The sequence below is a fragment of the Xiphias gladius genome, chromosome 24, assembly GCF_016859285.1.
Source record: "Xiphias gladius isolate SHS-SW01 ecotype Sanya breed wild chromosome 24, ASM1685928v1, whole genome shotgun sequence".
In the NCBI taxonomy this organism is placed as follows: Eukaryota; Metazoa; Chordata; class Actinopteri; order Istiophoriformes; family Xiphiidae; genus Xiphias; species Xiphias gladius.
The window spans coordinates 8,664,098-8,685,463 of NC_053423.1; the positions used below are offsets into that span (position 1 = coordinate 8,664,098).

At 41.4% G+C, this 21,366-nt stretch overlaps 1 protein-coding gene across 3 annotated transcripts in view; it reads left to right on the forward strand.

The window, feature by feature from the left end:
* Positions 1-21,366, forward strand: part of csmd2 (CUB and Sushi multiple domains 2) — a 162,977-nt gene that overhangs the window by 128,653 nt on the left and 12,958 nt on the right. For 2 of the 3 annotated variants that reach the window (XM_040121563.1, XM_040121564.1), the window contains 15 exons: positions 1,528-1,716; positions 2,487-2,633; positions 5,122-5,310; positions 6,298-6,483; positions 6,785-6,979; positions 7,300-7,473; positions 7,596-7,769; positions 8,470-8,643; positions 12,081-12,269; positions 13,047-13,220; positions 14,312-14,494; positions 17,354-17,530; positions 19,431-19,610; positions 19,863-20,036; positions 20,238-20,411. In XM_040121563.1, the coding sequence (XP_039977497.1) occupies positions 1,528-1,716; positions 2,487-2,633; positions 5,122-5,310; positions 6,298-6,483; positions 6,785-6,979; positions 7,300-7,473; positions 7,596-7,769; positions 8,470-8,643; positions 12,081-12,269; positions 13,047-13,220; positions 14,312-14,494; positions 17,354-17,530; positions 19,431-19,610; positions 19,863-20,036; positions 20,238-20,411 (2,679 nt within the window). Of the gene's footprint in view, positions 1-1,527; positions 1,717-2,486; positions 2,634-5,121; positions 5,311-6,297; positions 6,484-6,784; positions 6,980-7,299; positions 7,474-7,595; positions 7,770-8,469; positions 8,644-12,080; positions 12,270-13,046; positions 13,221-14,311; positions 14,495-15,592; positions 15,703-17,353; positions 17,531-19,430; positions 19,611-19,862; positions 20,037-20,237; positions 20,412-21,366 lie in introns of those variants that run through there. The other variant, XM_040121565.1, reaches the window with a different exon arrangement.

Sequence of the window (21,366 nt, forward strand, 5' to 3'; positions counted from 1 at the left end):
CAATCAGTGATGGATTCACTATCAGTGATTGATTTAAGCCTTTTGACTCCCATTCACTGAGATGCTTGAGGTAAATGATATCACAAACTTGGTGAATGTCCTCTTGGAATTTAGGATCAGAGTAGATTACTGTCACGTTTCCTCCAACGTTAGATGCCAGAAATACTTTGTGGATTTCTAATTTCAACATCATACGCAACGTTGTATTAGTGCATGCTACTGTAGCAGCATGAACAACAGCACATACACTGTTGTTGATGCTGCTGAAATTGTAATCTGTGAGATGTTGCTTATAACCAGCAACATCACTTTCATTCCCATTTGCAAAAATGCACGTTTTGTGTTGCACATTAGCTGTTTTATCCCACTAACTTTGCGTATCAACAGTACAAACATAATATGAAATTGGGACACTGTTGGGCTACTGTTTCCTGACCTGTGGTAAATAACATTTGCAGATACTTAGTGTTTGTCTTGTTCTCCTGCGGTAACATTTGGTTAGGCTTTGCAATCAATGCTTACAGAAGATTGCTACAATGAATAGCAAAAAGCTGTGCAAAAACTATTCGAGGGGAACATACTTTTGAAGTAATTTTAACATGCCTTTCTGTTACTGACATCTTACCTGACATTATCTGAGATTTCCTGAGGCAATAAATCCCACCTAGTTGACACACCAAGGAAGGTAAAACAAAATATAAGAATTATTTGCAAGTGCTGTTTAACCCAAGGTCTCCACCATAATCATTTCTGCGGATTTAATAATGTCTTCCACTATGAACACACAGGAAGGAGAGTGAACAAGCCAAGACACACACACACACAACTATGCATTAACACAAACACATGAGCCCATCCACGCACACAAAATCAGTTTGCTAGAATGTGATTCAGAGCATTCAATATTTCACCGCTGTAATGAAGAACCTGCAAGTGCCAAGAGCTACCTTACCCCGAGGCAGAACAGGCTTGGGTATTCAAATTGCAGAACAAGGGCATTTACATAAATTGTACATTATCTGCCACACTTTGTCAACAAACACACACATACAAAAAAATGTATGATCACGCAAAAAGCACCTGGTCACGTGCACTTTGAAGTGGATTTAATCACATTTACGGCATCTTATGGTGTTTTTTCTCAGGATTCTTTGTGATATAGGAGGCAGTAATATATACTCAGTTGACAGTTTAGTAGGATCACCCAGCTAAAACTACGGGAAGATGATAATGTTCATTTTATGTTGAATCTGTGTTAAAGAGGTGTTAAAGTTGTCAAATTGGTTTGTTGGTTGTTAAAAAGCAACAGTCAATTTCATAAGAGAAAATTTCCTGTATGTAGGTATATGGTTTAGTCACAGAACAATAGAATATAGAACAGCAGCACATAAACAAACCATTGTTCTTAGAATCCATGTGTGTGTGTGTGTGTGTGTGTGTGTGTGTGTGTGTGTGTGTGTGTGTGTGTGTGTGTGTGTGTGTGTGTGTGTGTGTGTGTGTGGCTCTGTCTTTTATCTCTCTCAACAGTGACTTGTCCCATGAACGAGGTACTTACAGCTTCCACAGGTGTCATCATGAGCCAGTCACCAGGCAGCGGTTTCCCCCATTTTGAGTCCTGCTCTTGGGTGGTCAAAGTGGAACCAGGCTACAACATTACCTTCACCATTGAACACTTCCAGACCAGCCGTCAGTTTGATGAGCTTGAGATCTTTGATGGTGAGTCTCTGTCTCTGCCGTGAAAGTCAACATATGTAGCCATGCCCATGGTTACATACAGTATCATGATTTAGACAAGCATCTTTATTTTGACCATATAATTATCCAGAGGAGTTTAAATGAGCATCCTGTTTTTGATATTAAGGGTCTGGGTGATGAAAACTACATGTACTGTTAAGTATTCTATTGACCCCACTTCCCTGTGACCCCCCCCCCTCCAATACTTCACTGGTCAAAGATAAATTTTCACTAATATCCACCATCATAGGCTAAAAAGAGGCAGGCGGCCAGATTTACCGTCCCTAACAAGGCATCTACTAACAGACAATCACACACAGTCTCCCTTTCATGGTGACAGAACATCTACATCTGCCTTGTACATTTGCATGTGATTAGAGGCAAAGTCAGCAACTCTGCCAGGCTGCTCTGAGAAAATGGTGGTCGTATACACTAGTGTTGCTGATTAGTGTTTTCCATCTTCAACCGAGTGGAGGGGAACAGCCATATGTAAACGTTGGGGCTACCGAGACTATTATGGAGAATAAAGAAATTTTTGAAATTTTCATTATCTATTATATCACTGTTTATTTAGTAGGAATGTAATATTTTTTTCAAAATGTGTCAGTGATTGAGCACGAAGCATTATTTTAAAGATGTGCCAAAGTGCTAGTTGTGGTTTACATAAAAGCACTGCTGCTCTTTTTCTTTTGAACAAAGTCATAGCTGGATTCTTCCTAATCATTTTAATTTCTCTCCATATGTTTATCCAGGCCCATCCAGACAGAGCCCCCTCCTAATCACCCTCAGTGGTAACTATTCCAGCCCGCTGAGTATCACTAGCTCCAGTAACAAAGTCTACCTGCACTGGTCCTTCGATCACACTACCAGCCACAAAGGCTTCCGAATACGCTACTCAGGTGAGTAAGGACCAGGGATATAGTAACATGAAGTAACAGGCTTCTTTATAAATGTGATTTTCTTGCAGTGGTCCATTTAGGGATTGATTCGGTGGAAAGAATTGATATTTGGCTGTGTTACTTTTAGACATTGTTGTACATTCGATCTCATCAGAAATGTCTGTGGTTTACTCTGTCAACAAGACCAACATTTGGGCTGCCAACTGCAGCTGAAACCGCTAGAAATATGACCCATCTCCATGACAACCTTACGGGGGCGGCAGGCATCTGTGGCACTCCTTGCTATGCTGCTCAGGCCTGGGAATTAGTAAAAGCTATTTCTTGTATTGCTTATTATTCTTCTGTTTTGTCCTGCTTCCATGAAGGATCTGTTGGTATACAACACCTGCATAACTCCCTGTGAATTATGACTGTGTAAATATTTAAAAGGCTCCCTCCGTTCTGTATCAACACCACTCAGCCAGATTGACTAATCGTCTCTCTCCTCCTCTCAGTGGAGCGCTATGCTTCCCCAACCGGATGTTCTGTCGTTTTTCTCCCTTTTTTTTTTTTTTTTTCGTCTTACCCTTTTTTTGCTTTTTATTTTCTTTACATGATGGATTTTGCCGTAGCAGGCTAAGTGAAAGACGGACAAAGTGATGGCTGAGAACCCACAGGTTGCCGTGGTCAGTATGGAGTTGCCTTCTGTAGGGAGGGGAAGAAACAGATGGCACAGGCAGATTCAATGTATTCAGCTGTGTTCTTCATCAATCCATCTTTTCCTTCCACAGGCCGGTCTTCCATCACCAACTTACAGACATCTCCTCTAGCAACTCCCAATCTCAGTTTTCTATTCTTTCTCTACGTCCATGGCTTCTGTCTCTTTTTTTTTCTCTCACTTCATTTAGACATTTTACAATCTACCTGACTCTGTCACTATCTTCCTTACGATCTCTTTCTGCTTATGTCTCATCCTTTTTCTGTATCAACCAGTCTCTCCCTCTGTCTTTCTCCTCCTCTCTATTATCTGTTCCAATCCAATCACCTGCCCATGTAGATCTGATTCCTCTGAGCTACAGGGCTGATTGCAATGAGACAAGCTGTATACTATAACTGGCAGAAGGAGAGAGGGAGCGAGGAACACAGAAAGAGGGACAAATGAGTTAGACGTAGATAGAAGTGAAGAATTGAACTCGGGGGTGGCTCAGGAGCTGCCATTCAAAGTGACTGACAGGAAGAAGCCTCGCCAGTGAACATAGCTCTGTCAGCGTATTAAATATCATTTGATCTAAACATTTGGTTTGTTCTGTTCCTTACCCATGTGGCCATCAAGGAGGATATTAATGAGAAGTCATCCATTGAAGATTGTGGAGATGCCGATCTTTTCAAACTTGAATGCCACACTTCACAAAATTATCAAAGCCTCAAGTACACCTACCGTGTATCATCTACTAAGAAATCTAACATCTTTCTTAGTGAACCTCAGTTTCACATTCCACATAAAGTCTATTCTATCTAACATCCCTTCAGTGCCACAAAATGTTCTTTCAGCTCACTAGAAAAGTCTCACATTCTCCGTCTCACTGAAGCAATTTATGTAATGCAGCAACATCTCATAAATGCGGAATACAGATTACACCATTGACATGGCTTTAAGTTTTTATACTGTGAGGGAGTTTTATCTGATTTTCTGCATCGCACTCACTAACTAAATTCCCACTAACTTGAAAGAGAGGACATTTTCATTGCCACATATGAGTGGTTTGAGTTGGAATTTGCATTTTTATAGAAATGTAATGTGGTCATAGTGATTAAGTGTAATGGATGATACGCTTTTTTGTGTCCATGGTCCACTTCCATCCTAATGGCTCCCCACAATGAGTTCTCTTTGTCACACAGCTGTGTACTTTTACATCACGTAATTTTTTGGATGTTTTCACAGTCTTCGTTTTTTTCACTGAAACTCTTCTTCTCCAGCTGGTGTATGGTAATGGCATGTCATTGTGGGATCTGCAAAATGCAATTTAGGCATGAGAGTCTTTCATTCTTTGGAAACCATGGACCTGTTGCTGGCACCATTTGGGATGATAAACAATTATTGCAGCCACCAATTTAGCCAACAAAAAAAAACAGATACTTTGTTCCTGTTATTATGTATCCATCACTTTTATGATCCTCCTCCTCTGCTGCTGCTGACAAACTCCTGTTTCGCTTTGCAGAACATTAGTTTCCTTTAATCAATTTTCTTTGTCTGTAGTCTGCAGTTTTTGCCTTAAAGAGATTGTATTGTAGCGCTGGTATTAAAAATATCCTCCTTTACCATGCCAGGCATAGAAGACAGACACAGATGAGATCTGGCGCTCAGTGCTACTGAAGGCACATTAATCCTTCACCTCCTCAACAACAACTTGCACCATCTTGCATCATTATTGGGTTTTTATGCGTGTTGCACTCAATTATATCGGTATGCATATTTATACCTTTACCTGTTTCTTTTCTTTTTGCATAGCGGCCTACTGCAGCCCTCCAAACAACCCTGTAAATGGCACAGTGCACAGTCTGACTGGCACTAAGCTGGGCAGTACCCTGCGTTTCAGCTGTGACCAGGGGTTCCGGCTTATTGGCCAGAGCAGTGCCACATGCACCCGGACTGCACAGGGGATCTACCAGTGGAATGCACCAGTGCCACTTTGCCAAGGTGAGGGCCCCAACATAGCAGCAGGTAATGAGAGAGGATGTGAGGGTGGAAGTTGTTAAGAAAAATCACTGTGACTGAGCTCATTCAGTATTTAGTCCCACTTCTCAAAAGTGATGAAATGAACCTTGAAACTGTGCAAAGAAAGTGCAAAGAGTTGAAGAAGACATTTTTGTAGCAAATGTATTTTGAAAGTTCAGTCATTCTGATTTAAGTTGATTGAAAAGGTATCACTGAATCCATTTGCTTGGGATCAAAATGTGATTTCAGCTGACAGTGTGCCTTCACCAACACTCCTTCAGCCTAAGGCATGCCTCAAGGAATCTCATGTCACCATTCCTCAGAATTGCTTTGAAGATAACACAGCATCATATTAATGCTCATTTTTTGGAAATGATCAGTGATGGAATCAACAGAAGCTACTAAGAAACCAACACATTATAGAAGTTTGAATCATATAAATAAAGTCGTAGCTATTGAGGGAAGATGTATACACTTGAGTTTGAAAGTAATTTTTTCAAGTAGCACAAAAATGTTATTTCAGATTTTATAAGGCGGTGATGATGTTGTGCCATCCTCGCCGATTTCCAGTTTTAGATTTCCTTTTATATTCCATCACAAACGCATAAACTCTAACAGCTCTAGTTTGCAGCCAGCCTCATGAACAATATCAGTTGAAGGTGAAAACTGAGAGTGGTGGGGCAGCCATTCAATATCTGGTCAATGCTGCACCAGGTGTATTCTCCACATGAATTGCATGTGTTCTCTCTAGACTTGATTGTTTACTACTGAGCAGATGGCAGCCCAAGCTAATGGTCACCACATATCAGTGCTGGCTCTGGGATTGTGTTTGTACAAGAAGCCCATTGTGAGCTAGGTACTCTGCATATACAGGTGGTAATTAAAATATACTTTGCTACTTAGTTTCTACCGATCACTTTTTTTTTTTTTTGCCTTAACTTCCTAATGCATCGTTTTTTACTCTTCCAGTCACGTCCTGTGGAATGCCAGTGCCTCCGGTCAATGGCAGTATTGTTGGCCAGGACTTCTCTCTGGGAGCCAGAGCCACCTACCAGTGTAATCCTGGATTTCGGCTTGCTGGGCCTGTCACCACCTCAGTGATCTGTCAGGAATTTGGGAGGTGGAGCTCCATTGAGGCGCCACCCAGATGTATACGTGAGTATTTCTCTCTTTTCTGTCAGCTTCTTTAGTTGCAGTATTATTAGTATTATTAAAAACTCTTATACTTGTGCTCATCTTAACTTTTAAAACCATCTTACCTAGAATGAAATATTTCTGGCAGGTCTGAGATTGAAACTCGTTTGTCTTGTTTATACAGTGATAAGTCATCACATGCTGTGCATCCACAGGCAGCTAAACAGATAATTATCGGCTCACTGCTACCATAATGATAACAGCACCAAACTGAAATAGATATTTAAAATTAATAATGTTGATTTGACCTTTGACCTTCCAGCTGTGACCTGTCCTGACATCGGCCACTCTGCTGTGGAGCATGGGAGATGGAGACTAATCTATGGAACTCAAAACCAATACGATGCTATTATGTTGCTCATATGTGACCCGGGATATTACTACAGGGGTCAAAGGGTCATTCGCTGTCAAGCCAACAGCACCTGGAACTACCCAGATCCACGCCCAGTCTGTGAGAGTAAGTGAAAGCCTCACACCTAATAGTCTAATTTTTCTAATGTTATTTGAGTTAAATGTCTCATATGCAATAAAAAAAAAAAAACCCTCTGCTAGAAAAAAGAAATTTGGCTGGCTTGAAAAATAATTGTATCCAAATGTATCTTATTTCCACTGTGATATTAAGAAAATAACATAACTAAACAGGCACAAATCTTCTAAACAAAACAAAACGGAGAAGAGCCAAAAAAAACCATCTTCCAAACAAAACAAAAGAATATTGTTGATTTATATTTTGACCAAATGGGATTGCAATATTATGATATTGTTTTCTCATTTCAGTCATCTCCTGCGGGGACCTTGGGACTCCACCAAATGGCAACAAGATTGGAACATTGACTGTGTATGGAGCCACTGCCATTTTCTCCTGCAACACAGGGTATACCTTGGTGGGCTCTCGGGTACGAGAGTGTATGTCCAACGGGCTTTGGAGTGGAACACAGGTCCAGTGTCTAGGTGAGCTCTTCAGCACCAGTCACCCAAAAATGATTAAAACTTGATAAAGTCCTGCAATTTGCTTGAAAAGCTCAAAACACCTATATCTGACCTTGACTCTTTCCTTCTTCCTTCATCCATAGCTGGCCATTGTGGCACCCCGGAGCCCATTGTGAATGGACAGATCATCGGGGAGAACTACAACTATCGAGGCAGCGTTGTGTACCAGTGTAACCCAGGATTTCGTCTCATTGGGGTGTCTGTGCGAATATGTGAACAAGATCACCGCTGGTCAGGACACACTCCTGTCTGTGTCCGTAAGTGCCCGAAGAAAACATTCAGTAAAGTTAGTTTATTAATAAAGCTATGGACGGTATAGTTAAATATCTCAGATGATCAGAGTAGGGCTTCAGAGAATCCGTTTTTATCTGGAGGACTGGTAAGCTAGCTAACTGAAAAATTTAAATCTCAGAACAGAAAGATCATGGATAAATGGAGTTGCAGATCAGCAATTTACAAGTACAAGTACAGACATATAGTATGCAGTGTTACCTAGGGATGCTCTAATCAAGCCAGTTTAAGACCGCCATCGACCGCCATTTTAGTGTGATTAGACTTGAGCCATTTGGTACTTATCACCACTTAATTTGACTTCTACAAAAAGCTCTTACACAAGCTCTGGCATAAGATCAAACTTAAAAACCACTGTTGCCATGAAGTTTTCATTATTCCAAAATAATACACTGTATTCCTCTGTAATACTGCTCATTTTATTACTTATTTTATTACAAGATTAAAGAGGTGAAAATAGAGACATGCAGCCAGTGCAGTTGAAGCGGGGCTTGTTTGGATCATCATTCGGTTTTAGTGTCTGTACTGCTTTTTGGTGTTTTTGTGACATTACCTTTTATTACCCAGGCCTTGTTTATTCGGGTGTTTGATATTTGATATTGAATTCAATTAACTGCTCTGCAAATGTGTTACAATGATTTTTTTTTTCTGCTTTTACTTTTTCAGCCATTACATGCGGGCATCCAGGCAACCCTACCTTTGGTATGACCCAAGGAAACCAGTTCAATTTAAATGATGCTGTGCGCTTTGTCTGCAATACCGGATATGTTCTGCAGGGGGCTGTAAAATCTACCTGCCAGGCCAATGGGCAGTGGAGCAACTCCCTCCCCAGGTGTAAAAGTAAGTGTCAGGTACTCTAGATGCACAAGCCTATCAGTAAATGCATGTGTGATTTCTGGAGAACTTTATGGCTACAGATTATTGGAAGGATAAATGCAAAGAACCAGGACAGATGTACGATATGTGCCTGGTCCTGTCTACCACTGGATCCACTTGGCACTGAGACATTAAGAGTTTCCACCATGGTCACAGGATTTACTGAGCTGTCCTTATTGTCATAACTTACTAAGAAGCAATTTTAGAAAAAATGTAGAAAACAAAGTTGTTCATGTGTGTGAGAGAACAAATTACAAATGACTAATATGAGAGAATAATTTATCGGAATAAAGTCTGCCTTCATAATCTTAAAATCTGTGTGTGTATCCATTGTTTTTACACAAATATGTGCAAAATGTGTAAATGTATATATGATCACAGCACAGTTATGTAAGCAATGTATTGGCATAGCAGGGCAACTCTGACATAGGTATTTATATGGATCGTGATGTGTGAAGGATTTGAGAGGTAAATAAGCTAGTGACACCAGCTTTGTGCATACCTAATGCAGACTGAGGGCATTTTCAAAAAGTGCCCTCGTTTTCACGTCCTTATCGGTGGGAGTATTGTTCCCTTTCTGTATTCTCATCCATTTTTGAGGTTAGGTATTAAATTACCTACTGTATTGTACAAGGTCATATCTTCTGTGACCACAGATGACCCCAATCAGAGAGAGAGCGGAGATGAAGCTTAGACACCCTGAGGCAGAAAGAGTTTAAACGACACACATTACTGGAAATTGAAATGAAAAACCAAAGGCAAGCCTGGATTATTTAATTACCATGTTCTCAACCACATGGTCCGTGGAGGCTCTGGATAATATTTACATGTGATGTTATTTTCTGCCTCTTTTAAACCCTGAGGCTCACCTGTCTGTCAGGGAAACAAACTTGGTTAATAACCATGGAGAGACAGCCAAAAACAATCATCGGATCCTTAAGCTTGTGTGAAAGACAGCAGCCTTTGGAGACCTGCATTCTGGCTTTTGCTCAGAATATGTAGTACCCCGCTCTGCTTTGAATGAGCATAGCGACGCCTTCTGATTTCGGCAGGTTTTTTTGCGACAAGCGTGGTATCTCGGCACCCACGTCTGTCTCTAAGTCCCCACTAACTGAGGGCTTTGTGACAGGCACGGAAAGGGGCCGCTCGCAAGGTCAGGCCCTGAATGTGACAAGGCAGTGACAGAACCAGTGAAGGACTGACTTATGAGTTTGTTTTAAATGAGGAAAGAGAGGATTTGATATATTTTTTTTTTTAAAGACATTTATGAAGGGATGAGAAGGTTACCAGTCTCACAGGGATCCTTCTTCAGTTGTTAAAAAAAGAGAGAAGTACATTTGGCTGCTGAATGCATAAACAGGCGAGATTTTCTCCCAGACATACGCCTTAAATCTCTCCGCTCTAGTAGTGACATCATATTAGCATTGGCCTTGTTTTCCATGCAGATGCCGACGCTGAGATGCATTTTGTGGGAGACTGTGTGCCTTTCTGTGTATGTGTGTGGGTGGGCGGGTGCGGGCGTCTGTCTTGATGGCACATTATCCTCAGTGTTCATGTGGAGACATATAGTAAGTAGCTTAGAGGTCTTATCGTCAATCAGATTTATCACCTTAAATACAGCATGCGAGACATATTTGGTGGATCGTGCTCTCCTGTCTGCCATGCGCTTCCCCCCCCCCCGAGTGGGAAAACTTTAAGTGCTATGATGGCATCTGCTTCATCCATTTCACCTTAGCCTCAGCTAGGCTTAAACATCAGCTTTTCTTTGAGAGGGAGAGAGAGAAGTATATAGATACAGAACGCAGGAAAAGAGGTGAGCAGGAGTCAGTCAGATAATGGTAATAATTTCTGCCGTCCAGATTTTAACTACGAGAGTCCGTAGGCTCCACCAATAATGCAGCCAACAGGAGAGCACCACCAGCCCAGTCAGTCTCCTATCCCTCTCTCATCACCACCAATTTGAGTCACAGCCACAGAGCCAAAACACCCCCTTCTTTGAATGACTCGTGAGTGTTTGTCTTTTAGCGATAAAAAGCAAGGGAGACAGGACAGAAATAAACACCCTCTGACACACCACTTACGGGGCCGTTACTTGGCAGGAGGCCAAGAGGAGGATAGGGTGACCGGGGTCTCCACTTCTGAGTGGAACAGAGATGAATCACCTCAGCCCTTCTTCCCCTCTCACTTTTATTCTTGTTTTCCTTTCATCCCATCTTTCCCTCTCTCCCTGCCCACTGGGCCACACACAAAAATTTACCAGGAGGTCAGTCGTTTTAGGTGACCGCTGGATCACTTTTGAGCCTATGCTGCCTAAGCACATTGATTCAAAGCTGAATTCCAAGCTTGGAAGGTCTCGTGCTGAAGCAACTCCACTGCTTCAAATACGCTTTGTAGTGTTATTATGCAGTAAGTTGTAAATGATGGCACCATGGGTCAGCTCTCTACTGGAAGGAATACATTATAATAGGCATTTGGGGGGTGATTTAGCTGTGCTGGCGGCTTGGGAGCATGGAATGAGTGAGCTTTTAGGCACATTAGCATACAATGGGTTCATTTTGGCTGTAGCAAAGGCATACTCATGGGGGCAAGACTGGCAAGGCAAACTGGGGCATAATGGCTGTATGGGCACTCCCAGGCAGTGTTTCAGAAGCCATTAGAGTTTTGGCATCATAGTACACATTTAGTTGCAATTCACAGTATAGAACAGCATAGAACAGCAACAGATACTCACTGTAGTCTGACTTTGTTTATGCAATGTAAGGTTTTGGTTTGTGTCTTCTGAGAAACGCAACATGGAGTGGTGCTAGTAGAAGTCACAGCCTGACATTCAGTCATGAATTTTAATATATTCTGCACCATCAGGGTCTCTTCCTCTCTAACTCTGTACTGCACCCCCCTAACTGTCCCTCGCTCCTCACTCATCCGTCATTCTCCTCTTCCCTAACCCTCTCCATCTGGGGCTAAACTGACATGGTGCCTCTTCTCCTGTGAGCTCTCCATCTATCACCATCTCTGCACCAGTGCGGCCAGCAGGAAACTAGCTCTAATGAAGCAAATGTTTATTTCCGGAGTCTGCCACCTACTTCATTAGTACTGGGGTGGATGGATAGATGCTGGATGGGTGGAAGTAGTAGAAGAGGAAAGTAATGAACAGACAGAGTAAATGCAAGACAAACAAACTGCTTATAAAATTGTGCATGTTCCCTGTGTGTGTGTGAGAGTCATTTACCTATTATGATGGTAGAAAAAAAGCTTCTAAGATTAAATCATAATTCAAAATAGAATTAAAATACTTCAAATAATTAGTTAAATTGAACCTGAAATGCTCACACAAGATGTCTTTGTTTCTCGTCTCCTTCATTCCCACCCCCCACATCCACTTCCTGCACCCCCTTCTTCAGTTGTGAACTGCACAGAGCCGGGCCATGTAGAGAACAGCATTAGGCAGGTACTGCCCAGCGGGCCACATCGCTACAGCTTCCAAACCACTGTGTCGTACCGCTGTAACCCAGGCTACTACCTGCTGGGCACCAGCTCCATCTCCTGTCAGGGGGACGGCACCTGGGACCGCTCGCTTCCCAAGTGTCTGTGTGAGTACCTCATTGGTTGACTGTACCAAACAAAGATGACAGTAAAACTGTGTAAACTGGCCAGGCAATAACCCACCCCCACCACTCCACCCAAAAAAAATATTTTAAAACAGAGATCGGTTGTTATCCCCCAATTTTAGCGGCTATGTTAAACATCACTTTTGTGCAAAATCCTTGTAAAAAATATACAGCGCAAAAATAGTAGTGTTGATTCTCTTTTTTTTTTTTTTTTTTTTTACAATTATTCAATCGTTTAGTCTACAAAATGTCAAAAACTAGTGAAAATTACCCATCATGGTTTCCCAGAGCCCAAGCTGAAAAGCAGTAAATTACCACATTTTTAGGAGCAAGAAGCAACAAATGTTCAGCATGCTCCTCAAAAAAATGACTGAAGTTATTGATTATCATAATTGTTGACAATATTAACCTACTAACAATATTATAATATTAACCTACTAACCGTTCCAGCCCTACTGGGTAAACATTCATTCAGAGTATGAAATCTTGTTTTCTATTCAGGCTCAGTGAGATACAGTAATGAAGCATTCTGACGAAACAAAGTCTCTTAATTTTGATTTGATAAAACACTTTGAAATGTGGTGCTAACAAAGACAAATCCAATGGAACCGAACATTAATACATTTTATCATTTTGCTAAAACAAGGCCATATATTGTATACAATATGTGGTGTATTTATCACTTCTTCACCACTGGCCTGAAACGTTTCCAATTGTTCATTGTTCTCTTTCTTTCATCTCTCTGTTCTGATTGGACAGTGGTGCTGTGTGACCGCCCCAGCATGCCACCTTATGCCCAGATCTCAGGCGACCGTCGGACAGTAGGCTCGGTCATCAGGTACAGCTGCATCGGCCAGCGCACCATCATTGGCAACACGACGCGAATGTGCCAGCTGGACGGCCAGTGGAGCAGCTCACCGCCACACTGCTCTGGTACGGAAAACTACACACAGATTGACTGACTGAAAATAACCCTATCTTGTGAAGTAGAGTACTTGATGTTTTCTTGAAAAAAAAAATTTAATCAACTTTGCTTTGTAGCCCATCTTCTCATCCTCTTCCCCCCTTTCTGCCTCTAATACTTGATTAATTCAGATTTAATATCACCACCAAGTCAAAGCGATGCCCTCGTAATGCCAGGCCAACAAATAAAGAGGTTGGGTGGCAGCTGTTAGCAGGTAATGAGCGAAGTAGGTGGACCAGAGACGGAGCTGCCTGTCTGCTTCACAGGCCTCAAGGGCAAAGAGAGTGTCCTCCATAAAACTGCTTTAATCTGCTCATATTAGACTGAGCAACAGGGACGCCCACACCTCAGCTTGGTTATGAAACACTATAAAGACATTGGCCCACATCCTTCCTCTCCCCATACAGCGATTCGCTTCGGGCTTCCTAGTATGCCTAATACACATTTCGCAATGCCATAGGGGTGTCCAGACATGAAAACGCATAACCACAAATACAAACACATTCGCAAAGATGTGACAGAGAGACACAAAGTAGCTCGCACACAGACCCATAAGCCGTGTGACAATAAAATAGCATGCTGACAGTTTAATGTCACAATTCATGATACTCATATATATCCTGGGGATTGCTAGTGTTCTTTCAACGGGCAATAAACACGGACTTTTTTCTAAAAATTTGCCTGGCTTTCTTAGCTAAGCACTGTTGAATTGATGTTGCCAGCTCCCTGTAAGTAGTGAGAGCAGTACACAGCAGTACTAAGCAGTTTGTGATTGTTTTAAATTGAGGACATGGAATTATGTAGCAACGTGCCCAAAAAAAAAATTTCAACAATAAGATACAATGAAAATTTATGTATTTGGGATGCTAGTCACTCCTAAGAGAGGTAGGGGAGTATTATTTTCCTGTTGGATGGCAATTGGGTGAGAGGTGGTCTGTGTTCCTTTGCTAATCACATTGTTATTGTTTTTAATATGAAAACATCAGTCATGTGGAGAGAGAACATCACTTGTGGACAGTGCCTTTTTAATATGTGTTCTTTTTCTTTTTTTTCTTTCCAGGGGAGTCTGCCGGACTGTGTGGAGATCCAGGTGTTCCTGTGCATGGTATCCGCCTGGGCGAAGAATTTACAGTGGGCAGTGTTGTCCGCTTTAGCTGCGAGCCCGGCTATGTGCTGAGGGGTTCACCAGAGAGAACCTGTCTGGCCAATGGTACCTGGCTGGGAACCCAACCTGAGTGTCATGGTAAGTAATACATACATACAGTTTGTGTTTTTTCTTTGTTCTCTGGCAAACATAGACTGATAGGAGTTGATGGATCCCTTTTTTTTTTTTTTTTTTTTTAAAAAAGGAAAACCCATATGCACTATTTATACAGCAGGATCAAACTGCTCAGCATTTACAGGAAATTTTTTACCAAAGTGCTTTGAGGGAGAGACTGGCCATTTGTCGGTTTGGTTTCAGGAGGATAAATAAAGATTTTGACCTGGTCCCCTCAACCTTCCCCCTCACAGATATTCATGAACTTGGACAAAACTAACATGTCCTTTGGTGGTAGCTTCGGGAATATGAGGTAGTGAGAAAAATTTGTTTCCGGTTATTCGGTCCTTACATAACCGAAGGGAGAGCCTTGTGCGCAAACTTGGTGGTAAGTTGGTTGCGTTCACAGTGGGCATTGTTCTCCACAAAGCTGTGGGTTATCAGCGATTCTGTTTAGGATTTTTACAGACTGAATCTCAATGTGGCTCTCCAAATTAGAGAATTATATAAATGTTGGGGTCTTGTGAGTTGATGGTAAGATAAAATCAATGGGTGGGTAGGTGTGGCTGGAAGGAGGGAGCTGAGCTCGTAAGGTGAAGCTTTCAATTTAGCAGTCAATTTAGGTTCCAATTCTCACTTGTGACTATGAGCGTTTGGGTAGTGACCTAAAGAGTAAAACCCTTTAGGGACGGGGTGAGCATCTTGGACACAAAGGAAGACCTTGGAGTAAAACAGATGCTCCCTTGTGTCAAAATCAGTCAGTTGTTAAGAAATCTGATCAGGATTCCTTCCCATGTGTACACTGGAAACATTCTGGACATGTCCAACTGGAGACCCCGCAGCAGACCCAGAAGACTATGGAGAGATTACATATCCCATCTGGCCTGGGAATGTCTTGGGATTCCTTATGGGGGGCTGGAGGACATCACTGGGGAAAATCATGTGTGGGCTGCTGATTAAAGACACCTTTAATGAATGAACACAATATGTGACCATGTAGTAAGTTGAACTTGATGTTCACTGAACTTCTAAGGCACTATAGACCTATATAAGACATCTATATATCATTTTGTTTCTTTTCAGGTTGCATCGTCTGTGTTCCCTTTCTTCTTCATTTGCTCAGAAGTTTGTTTAATTACTCCATAATGCATTAGCTTTACAAACCTTTGTATTGTATGCATAGATTTAAATTTTGGGGGTAATAAGGACCCAAATAATTTCCTCAAATAGCGTTAGGTAAATTGTGGCCTTAGCGAATGTTTTAGAATGTGGGCACTTTACTAATGACTATTCTGTTCTCAACAAATTCCACCATTTTGAGCTTTTCTTGTTGTCACAGTCACTGATTGTTTAATTAGATCATACATCGGAAATGTGCCTGTTTTGTGTGTATGTGCAAAAATGTAAAAACAATGATTGAACTGGGTGGGGGGGCATAACAAAAAATGTCATCTCTATTAATAAAACATGATTTTCAAATTTTTTTTCTTTATGCAACATTTCGTTCATGCCGCCTCTAACACCAGTAAAAGCAAACTCTCTGAATGTGTATTATTGAACCAATCGATTTGGCCCCACGCTATCCATTATTATTGCTGAGACAGGACAAAGACATTACAGACAATGTAAGAACTAGATTAGAATTCTTTTTTCTATTATCAAATACGTTGCATGCAGCAGAAAAGAATCAAAGCAAAAAAGTATGTTACCTAGCAACACTAAAATGATAAAACCAACCATAAACTTAGCTGCAGTTTTACACCTTCAAGTTGGCAAGTTCTGCCATCCAGTCATATCTACCAGTTATATTCTATTATTTCTTCCCTGCCCTTTTCTTACTCTCAATGAACAAATGGCCCTTTTACTTTCTTCATCATTGTACACAGTGTGTTATTTCCAGAAGCCTCATCCTGTCTCCAGGGCTGTTCATTTGCGCTCTTAACAGTCCCTGCACAAAAACACACACTCACATAAGCCCCTCCTCTCACACCACCACTTCTCTCCCTCGCCACACTCAGTCTCATTCCCTCTGCAGTGTGTGGTATGCCTACTAGCGGAGGTTGCCCACCTGCTCTCGGTTGGCACAGACTTCAAGGGCCAGGCCACATCTGGTCATTATGGGAGGTCGATGCCCACGGGGCTCTGAGAGCCCAGGGCAAGCTGGAGACTGTAATGAACAGAACCATCACTGGCAGCCGGAAAGACACCAAGGGATTTTCTGAGCAAAAGATGTGTCCATCAAAGCAGAGTTACTCATGAAGTAGGATGCAGGGGAAGATGATGAAGGTGGTGTTTGGATGGAAGGATGAAAAACAGAGGGAAAGTGAAAACAAACCAAGGGAGGTACCATATCAGACACACAAAGGAGTATAAAGGGGATGTAGCAGAATACCAACCAACATTTTATTCAGTTTTAGGAAGTCTCATTAAAATATATGTTAAGTGCTTTGTAAAACTAACTGGGAAAAGTACTTTTTAAGAAAACTAAACCTTTGTGATTCCCTGAAGAAACTCAAAAGAAGAATACAAAAGAGTTTTATTGGCGGTTGATTGCCTTTAGTGATCACTGGCTAGAAGTTATACATGAGTTTAACCAACGTTACTTACTAATGTAATTGGATGTTTTAGGCGTTTAGGTTGGTAGGTGTATAGGTTTAATATAGAGATAAGTGGATGGAAAAAGGAGTGAAATGAGAAGAGAGTAAGAGTAAGGAGAATTTCTCATCTATAATTCATACTTTGGTCTCTGATCGTTCCAAAATGCTTAGAGTAAGAAAAGTCTGCAATGGTACAGTGCTGACACTCCTCAACCCCAACCCTCTTCTTTTTCTCTCTTGTTTTCAGTGGTCTCCTGCGGAAACCCGGGAACTCCACGGAATGCCCAGATCCTGATCCACGACGGCCTGACGTTTTCCAGATCCATCACTTACGCTTGCAGGGAGGGCTATTATTCTACTGGCCTGCTCACCCGACACTGTACTGTTAATGGGACATGGACCGGGAATATGCCCGAGTGCTCGGGTAATTAACAGCTCTCACAGAGGAACAACACAAGTGTATCTATATATAGTTCTTATCTTTCTGTCCATATTTAAATGGAAATTCATGCTCCGGTGTAGGATGCTCTCCACTTTTCTTGGCATATACACGCCTGAGTTGTCTACCTGTTGGCCTCTCATCTTTATGTGTAGTGCAACAGTAGATTCCACTTTGCAAAGTTAAAAGTTGCAATACCAGCAGAATACATATCCAGGCCTTGTAGAGTAGGGAAATGCACGTTATAGGCAATCCTATGCAAGAAATCATGTTAATGACTTGTACAAGCAGATTTATTTTTTAGCAATGGATGACTCATGTGGTTCTCTGGATTAGTAGCAGGACATCGGTTCGTGGCAGTGTGTACTCAAAGGGCACAGAGCTGACTGACAGCCCCTTTATCATCATGTTTCACAAAAGACACACAGCTGCTGTACTGAGCCAAGAGACCCTGGCAAATAGAGGTCACTAAGAGGACCATTTTTTTCTGAATGGAGAGGATAAACACTAAGCAGCACCATTATGGATCTCAGACCTCGGTAATCAATAGGAGTGAAAGGGTACATGTTGACACACTTAAGTAGGACAGCTTCAGCAAGAGAGAGACAGTTGAATAGGAGTACTTTTAGTGAAATGATTTCTATCGAGCTGAAATTAAAATAATTACATGCTAAAAGGGGATTTATATGACAGAATTGGCTAGAAGAAGTCACCTCCCCATTTCATCTGTATCTTATTTACTGTTATTGAAATTTACAATCATTTACAAATATAATTCAGCATCTACAGAATCATATACCAAACCTGTGGACTGGTTGCCAGTGACAATCTATATATTGTCACTGGCAATATTGTTATGCAAGAGGAGAAATTCTTTCAGTCAATCCCGTCCCTGTAGGTATTGTTACAGGGTAGACAGACATTGTGACCGCAAGCGGCGCACTTACCATCCTGGTGGGACATATACGTGCCTCTTCAGTCAAGGGGAGACCCTGCACCTCCAAGAGGCCCAGTTTCCTCACCTTACTTGGAATTTTTGCTGGAACGTTGGTCATATGCGATTAATTATACATTTTTGTCCAAAGGAAACTTAGTGCAAGTTATCCTTCTGTTCCCTGGATTTTCCTTCTTAGACATTTACAGCAGAACTGCACTACAATGATGCTGAGTCACACAGTGGAATTGCCGCTGTTGTTACTCAATCACATTGTTCTCCCCCCAGGATGTAAAATTACATTTTGGAGCCTGAGTTAGCTACTGTAGAGGGATATACATCACAAGATTTAGTCTCTCTGAATGCTAAGAGCTCTAAACTGTAGACAATCAAAGTATAGGGACACTTCTTTCAGATAAAAAGCACTGAAACACACCATGGGGGGATGTTGTCTGAAAAGTCTGTCAGTTGCATAGTAAGTAATATTTTAAAGTATATATACGGTATAAATACATCATCCAAAAGTGGTTGTCCATAAATGACTGGAGTGCTAATTGTCTGTGAAGACAGATCAACTACATTGCTTTTTAGATTAAGTTTTGTTGGGGAGGTGAAGTGCTTGGGTCAAGTGCAAATAACAGTTCATTAATTTTGAGGCTACATCCAGCGTGTAATTCTAAATAGTTTATTTACTTGTTTATATGTCATCCTAAGTGTATTATATTGATTTCCTGCTTTACAGAACACAGTCAAATGTAAAACAAATTTTAAAAAACTAATAATATTGCTCAGACATAGTGAGGTAGCAAACGTTTCTTTTGATTTTTCCGTAACCCAGACAAACTTCCTCTGCATCTCTGTCCTTGTGTTCAACTACGTCTGCTGTCACTGTATTAGGAAATTTCATTTGTTCTCACTTTTTTTTTTTACGTTTTTTTATTTCTTCCGCAGTAATCAACTGCGGTGACCCTGGAGTGCCAGCCAATGGGGTGAAGTTAGGTAATGATTTTACTTACAACCACACAGTCAGTTTCCAGTGTTCTCCTGGTTTCACCATGGACGCCGACCGGGCCTCGACTCTTATCTGCACCAAGGACCGCACCTGGAACGGCACCAAACCACTCTGTAAAGGTATAGTTGTGTGGGGTGTAGGGTGTGAATGACAATATGGTGGTGAGATAATCTAGACGATGGTATAGGCTACAGGGAAGGAAGAAGTGATTATGGAAGGACAGAATAAATGGATAGTACAGATGTTATTACTATTATATTGTTACTAAAGAAGTCATTTTCCAAAACACTAAAACTCATAAGGACTGGAACTGTAAAATGTAATTTAAATATCAGTTCATGATCCTGCAATGCCTCTTTGTGTCCTTGTAGCAATAGTATGTGGTCAACCACCCATCATCCCCAACGGACAGGTTGTTGGTACAGACTTCACCTGGGGCTCCAGCATCAGCTACTCCTGCAACCAAGGTTACCAACTGTCCCTCCCCACTGTGTTAACATGCCAAGGCAACGGTAACTGGAGTGGAGAGAAACCACAGTGCTTCCGTAAGTGGCACCATGCTGCAATGCCTAATTACATTACATGTCATTGATTTGTCTCTTACATTGGTTTGCCCTAGTATGTGGGCCTACAATATGTATGACATTTCATCCCCCCTGGAAAATATTGAATTAAAACACAACATGGTTTGCGGATCACCTCGCAATCCCCCGTTTCTCTCTTTCATGCCTCCTTTTTCTTTGAAGCTGTGTTCTGTGGAGACCCGGGGATGCCAGCCCAGGGGAGGAGGGAGGACCGAGGATTCACCTACCTCTCCTCTGTCTCCTTCTCCTGCTACCCTCCTCTTGTCCTGGTGGGCTCTACCAGGAGATATTGCCAGTACGATGGCACTTGGAGTGGCACGCAACCCTCTTGCATAGGTAAGCTACTAGTTTGGTCTTCCATTTATAAGTCTGACATATTGAATGTTTTACATGACATACAAAGCAATGACATACAAGACGGGTTATAGTGGTTGCTGGCATCAGTGTGCCTGGCCTGAGGCCTCTATAACCAGATTACAGAACATTGAGTATGTAATTATTTTTATATAACACTAGTATCAGTGTGAGAGAAGCCACTCATTGGTTTGCTTACATTCTGCCCCTTATGTTCTCCCTTGCCTTTTTCAATCAAGAAATAATGCATGCAAAAACTATTTAACCTAGCCAACAAGCTATATTGATTGTTTTTTTCATTTCTGATATGTGTAGACATAGTGTGGAGAAACTGTAGGTCTGGCAATGCAAGATTGCACAAAGACCCATTTCATCAAATTTGCATGCAACATGCGATTTGTGATTAGCTGAATTAAATTAATCCCTCTCCTGTTAATTTCGACATATTTCACTGATAAAAGGAAAAAAAACATACTTATTACCTTGCAAGTTAAAAGGAAACAAGGAAGAGTAACCATTTAAGTCACAATGTATAAATGGGGATGCCGCTGAAGCAATCCAAGGAAATCATACTGTGAGGTCAAAAACACATTGAGTATGAAATAAAATGCAAAGTTGCAGCCCTTAGGCCTGTTGTGATATTTGAAGTTAAAGTAGGAAGCTGTAAAATATGCACACTGGCAAGCATATGACCCGCTAGTAGTTAGTTAGTTCATTATAGCCATGGGTGACCAATAATTCCACTAACAGCCAGTTTGTGTAGCCACAAATGAAAAACCATAGTGACTGACATCTGGGAAAGGTTAAACTAAGATTTAGTGAGGTTTAATTAATTAAAAATAGAGCCTCTGTTGTACATGCACATTATGCAGCCACTGCTGAAACTGCTTTACAGCAACTCTTCTAGCACTTCTTAGTAGCTCTAAATTCCCTTGAA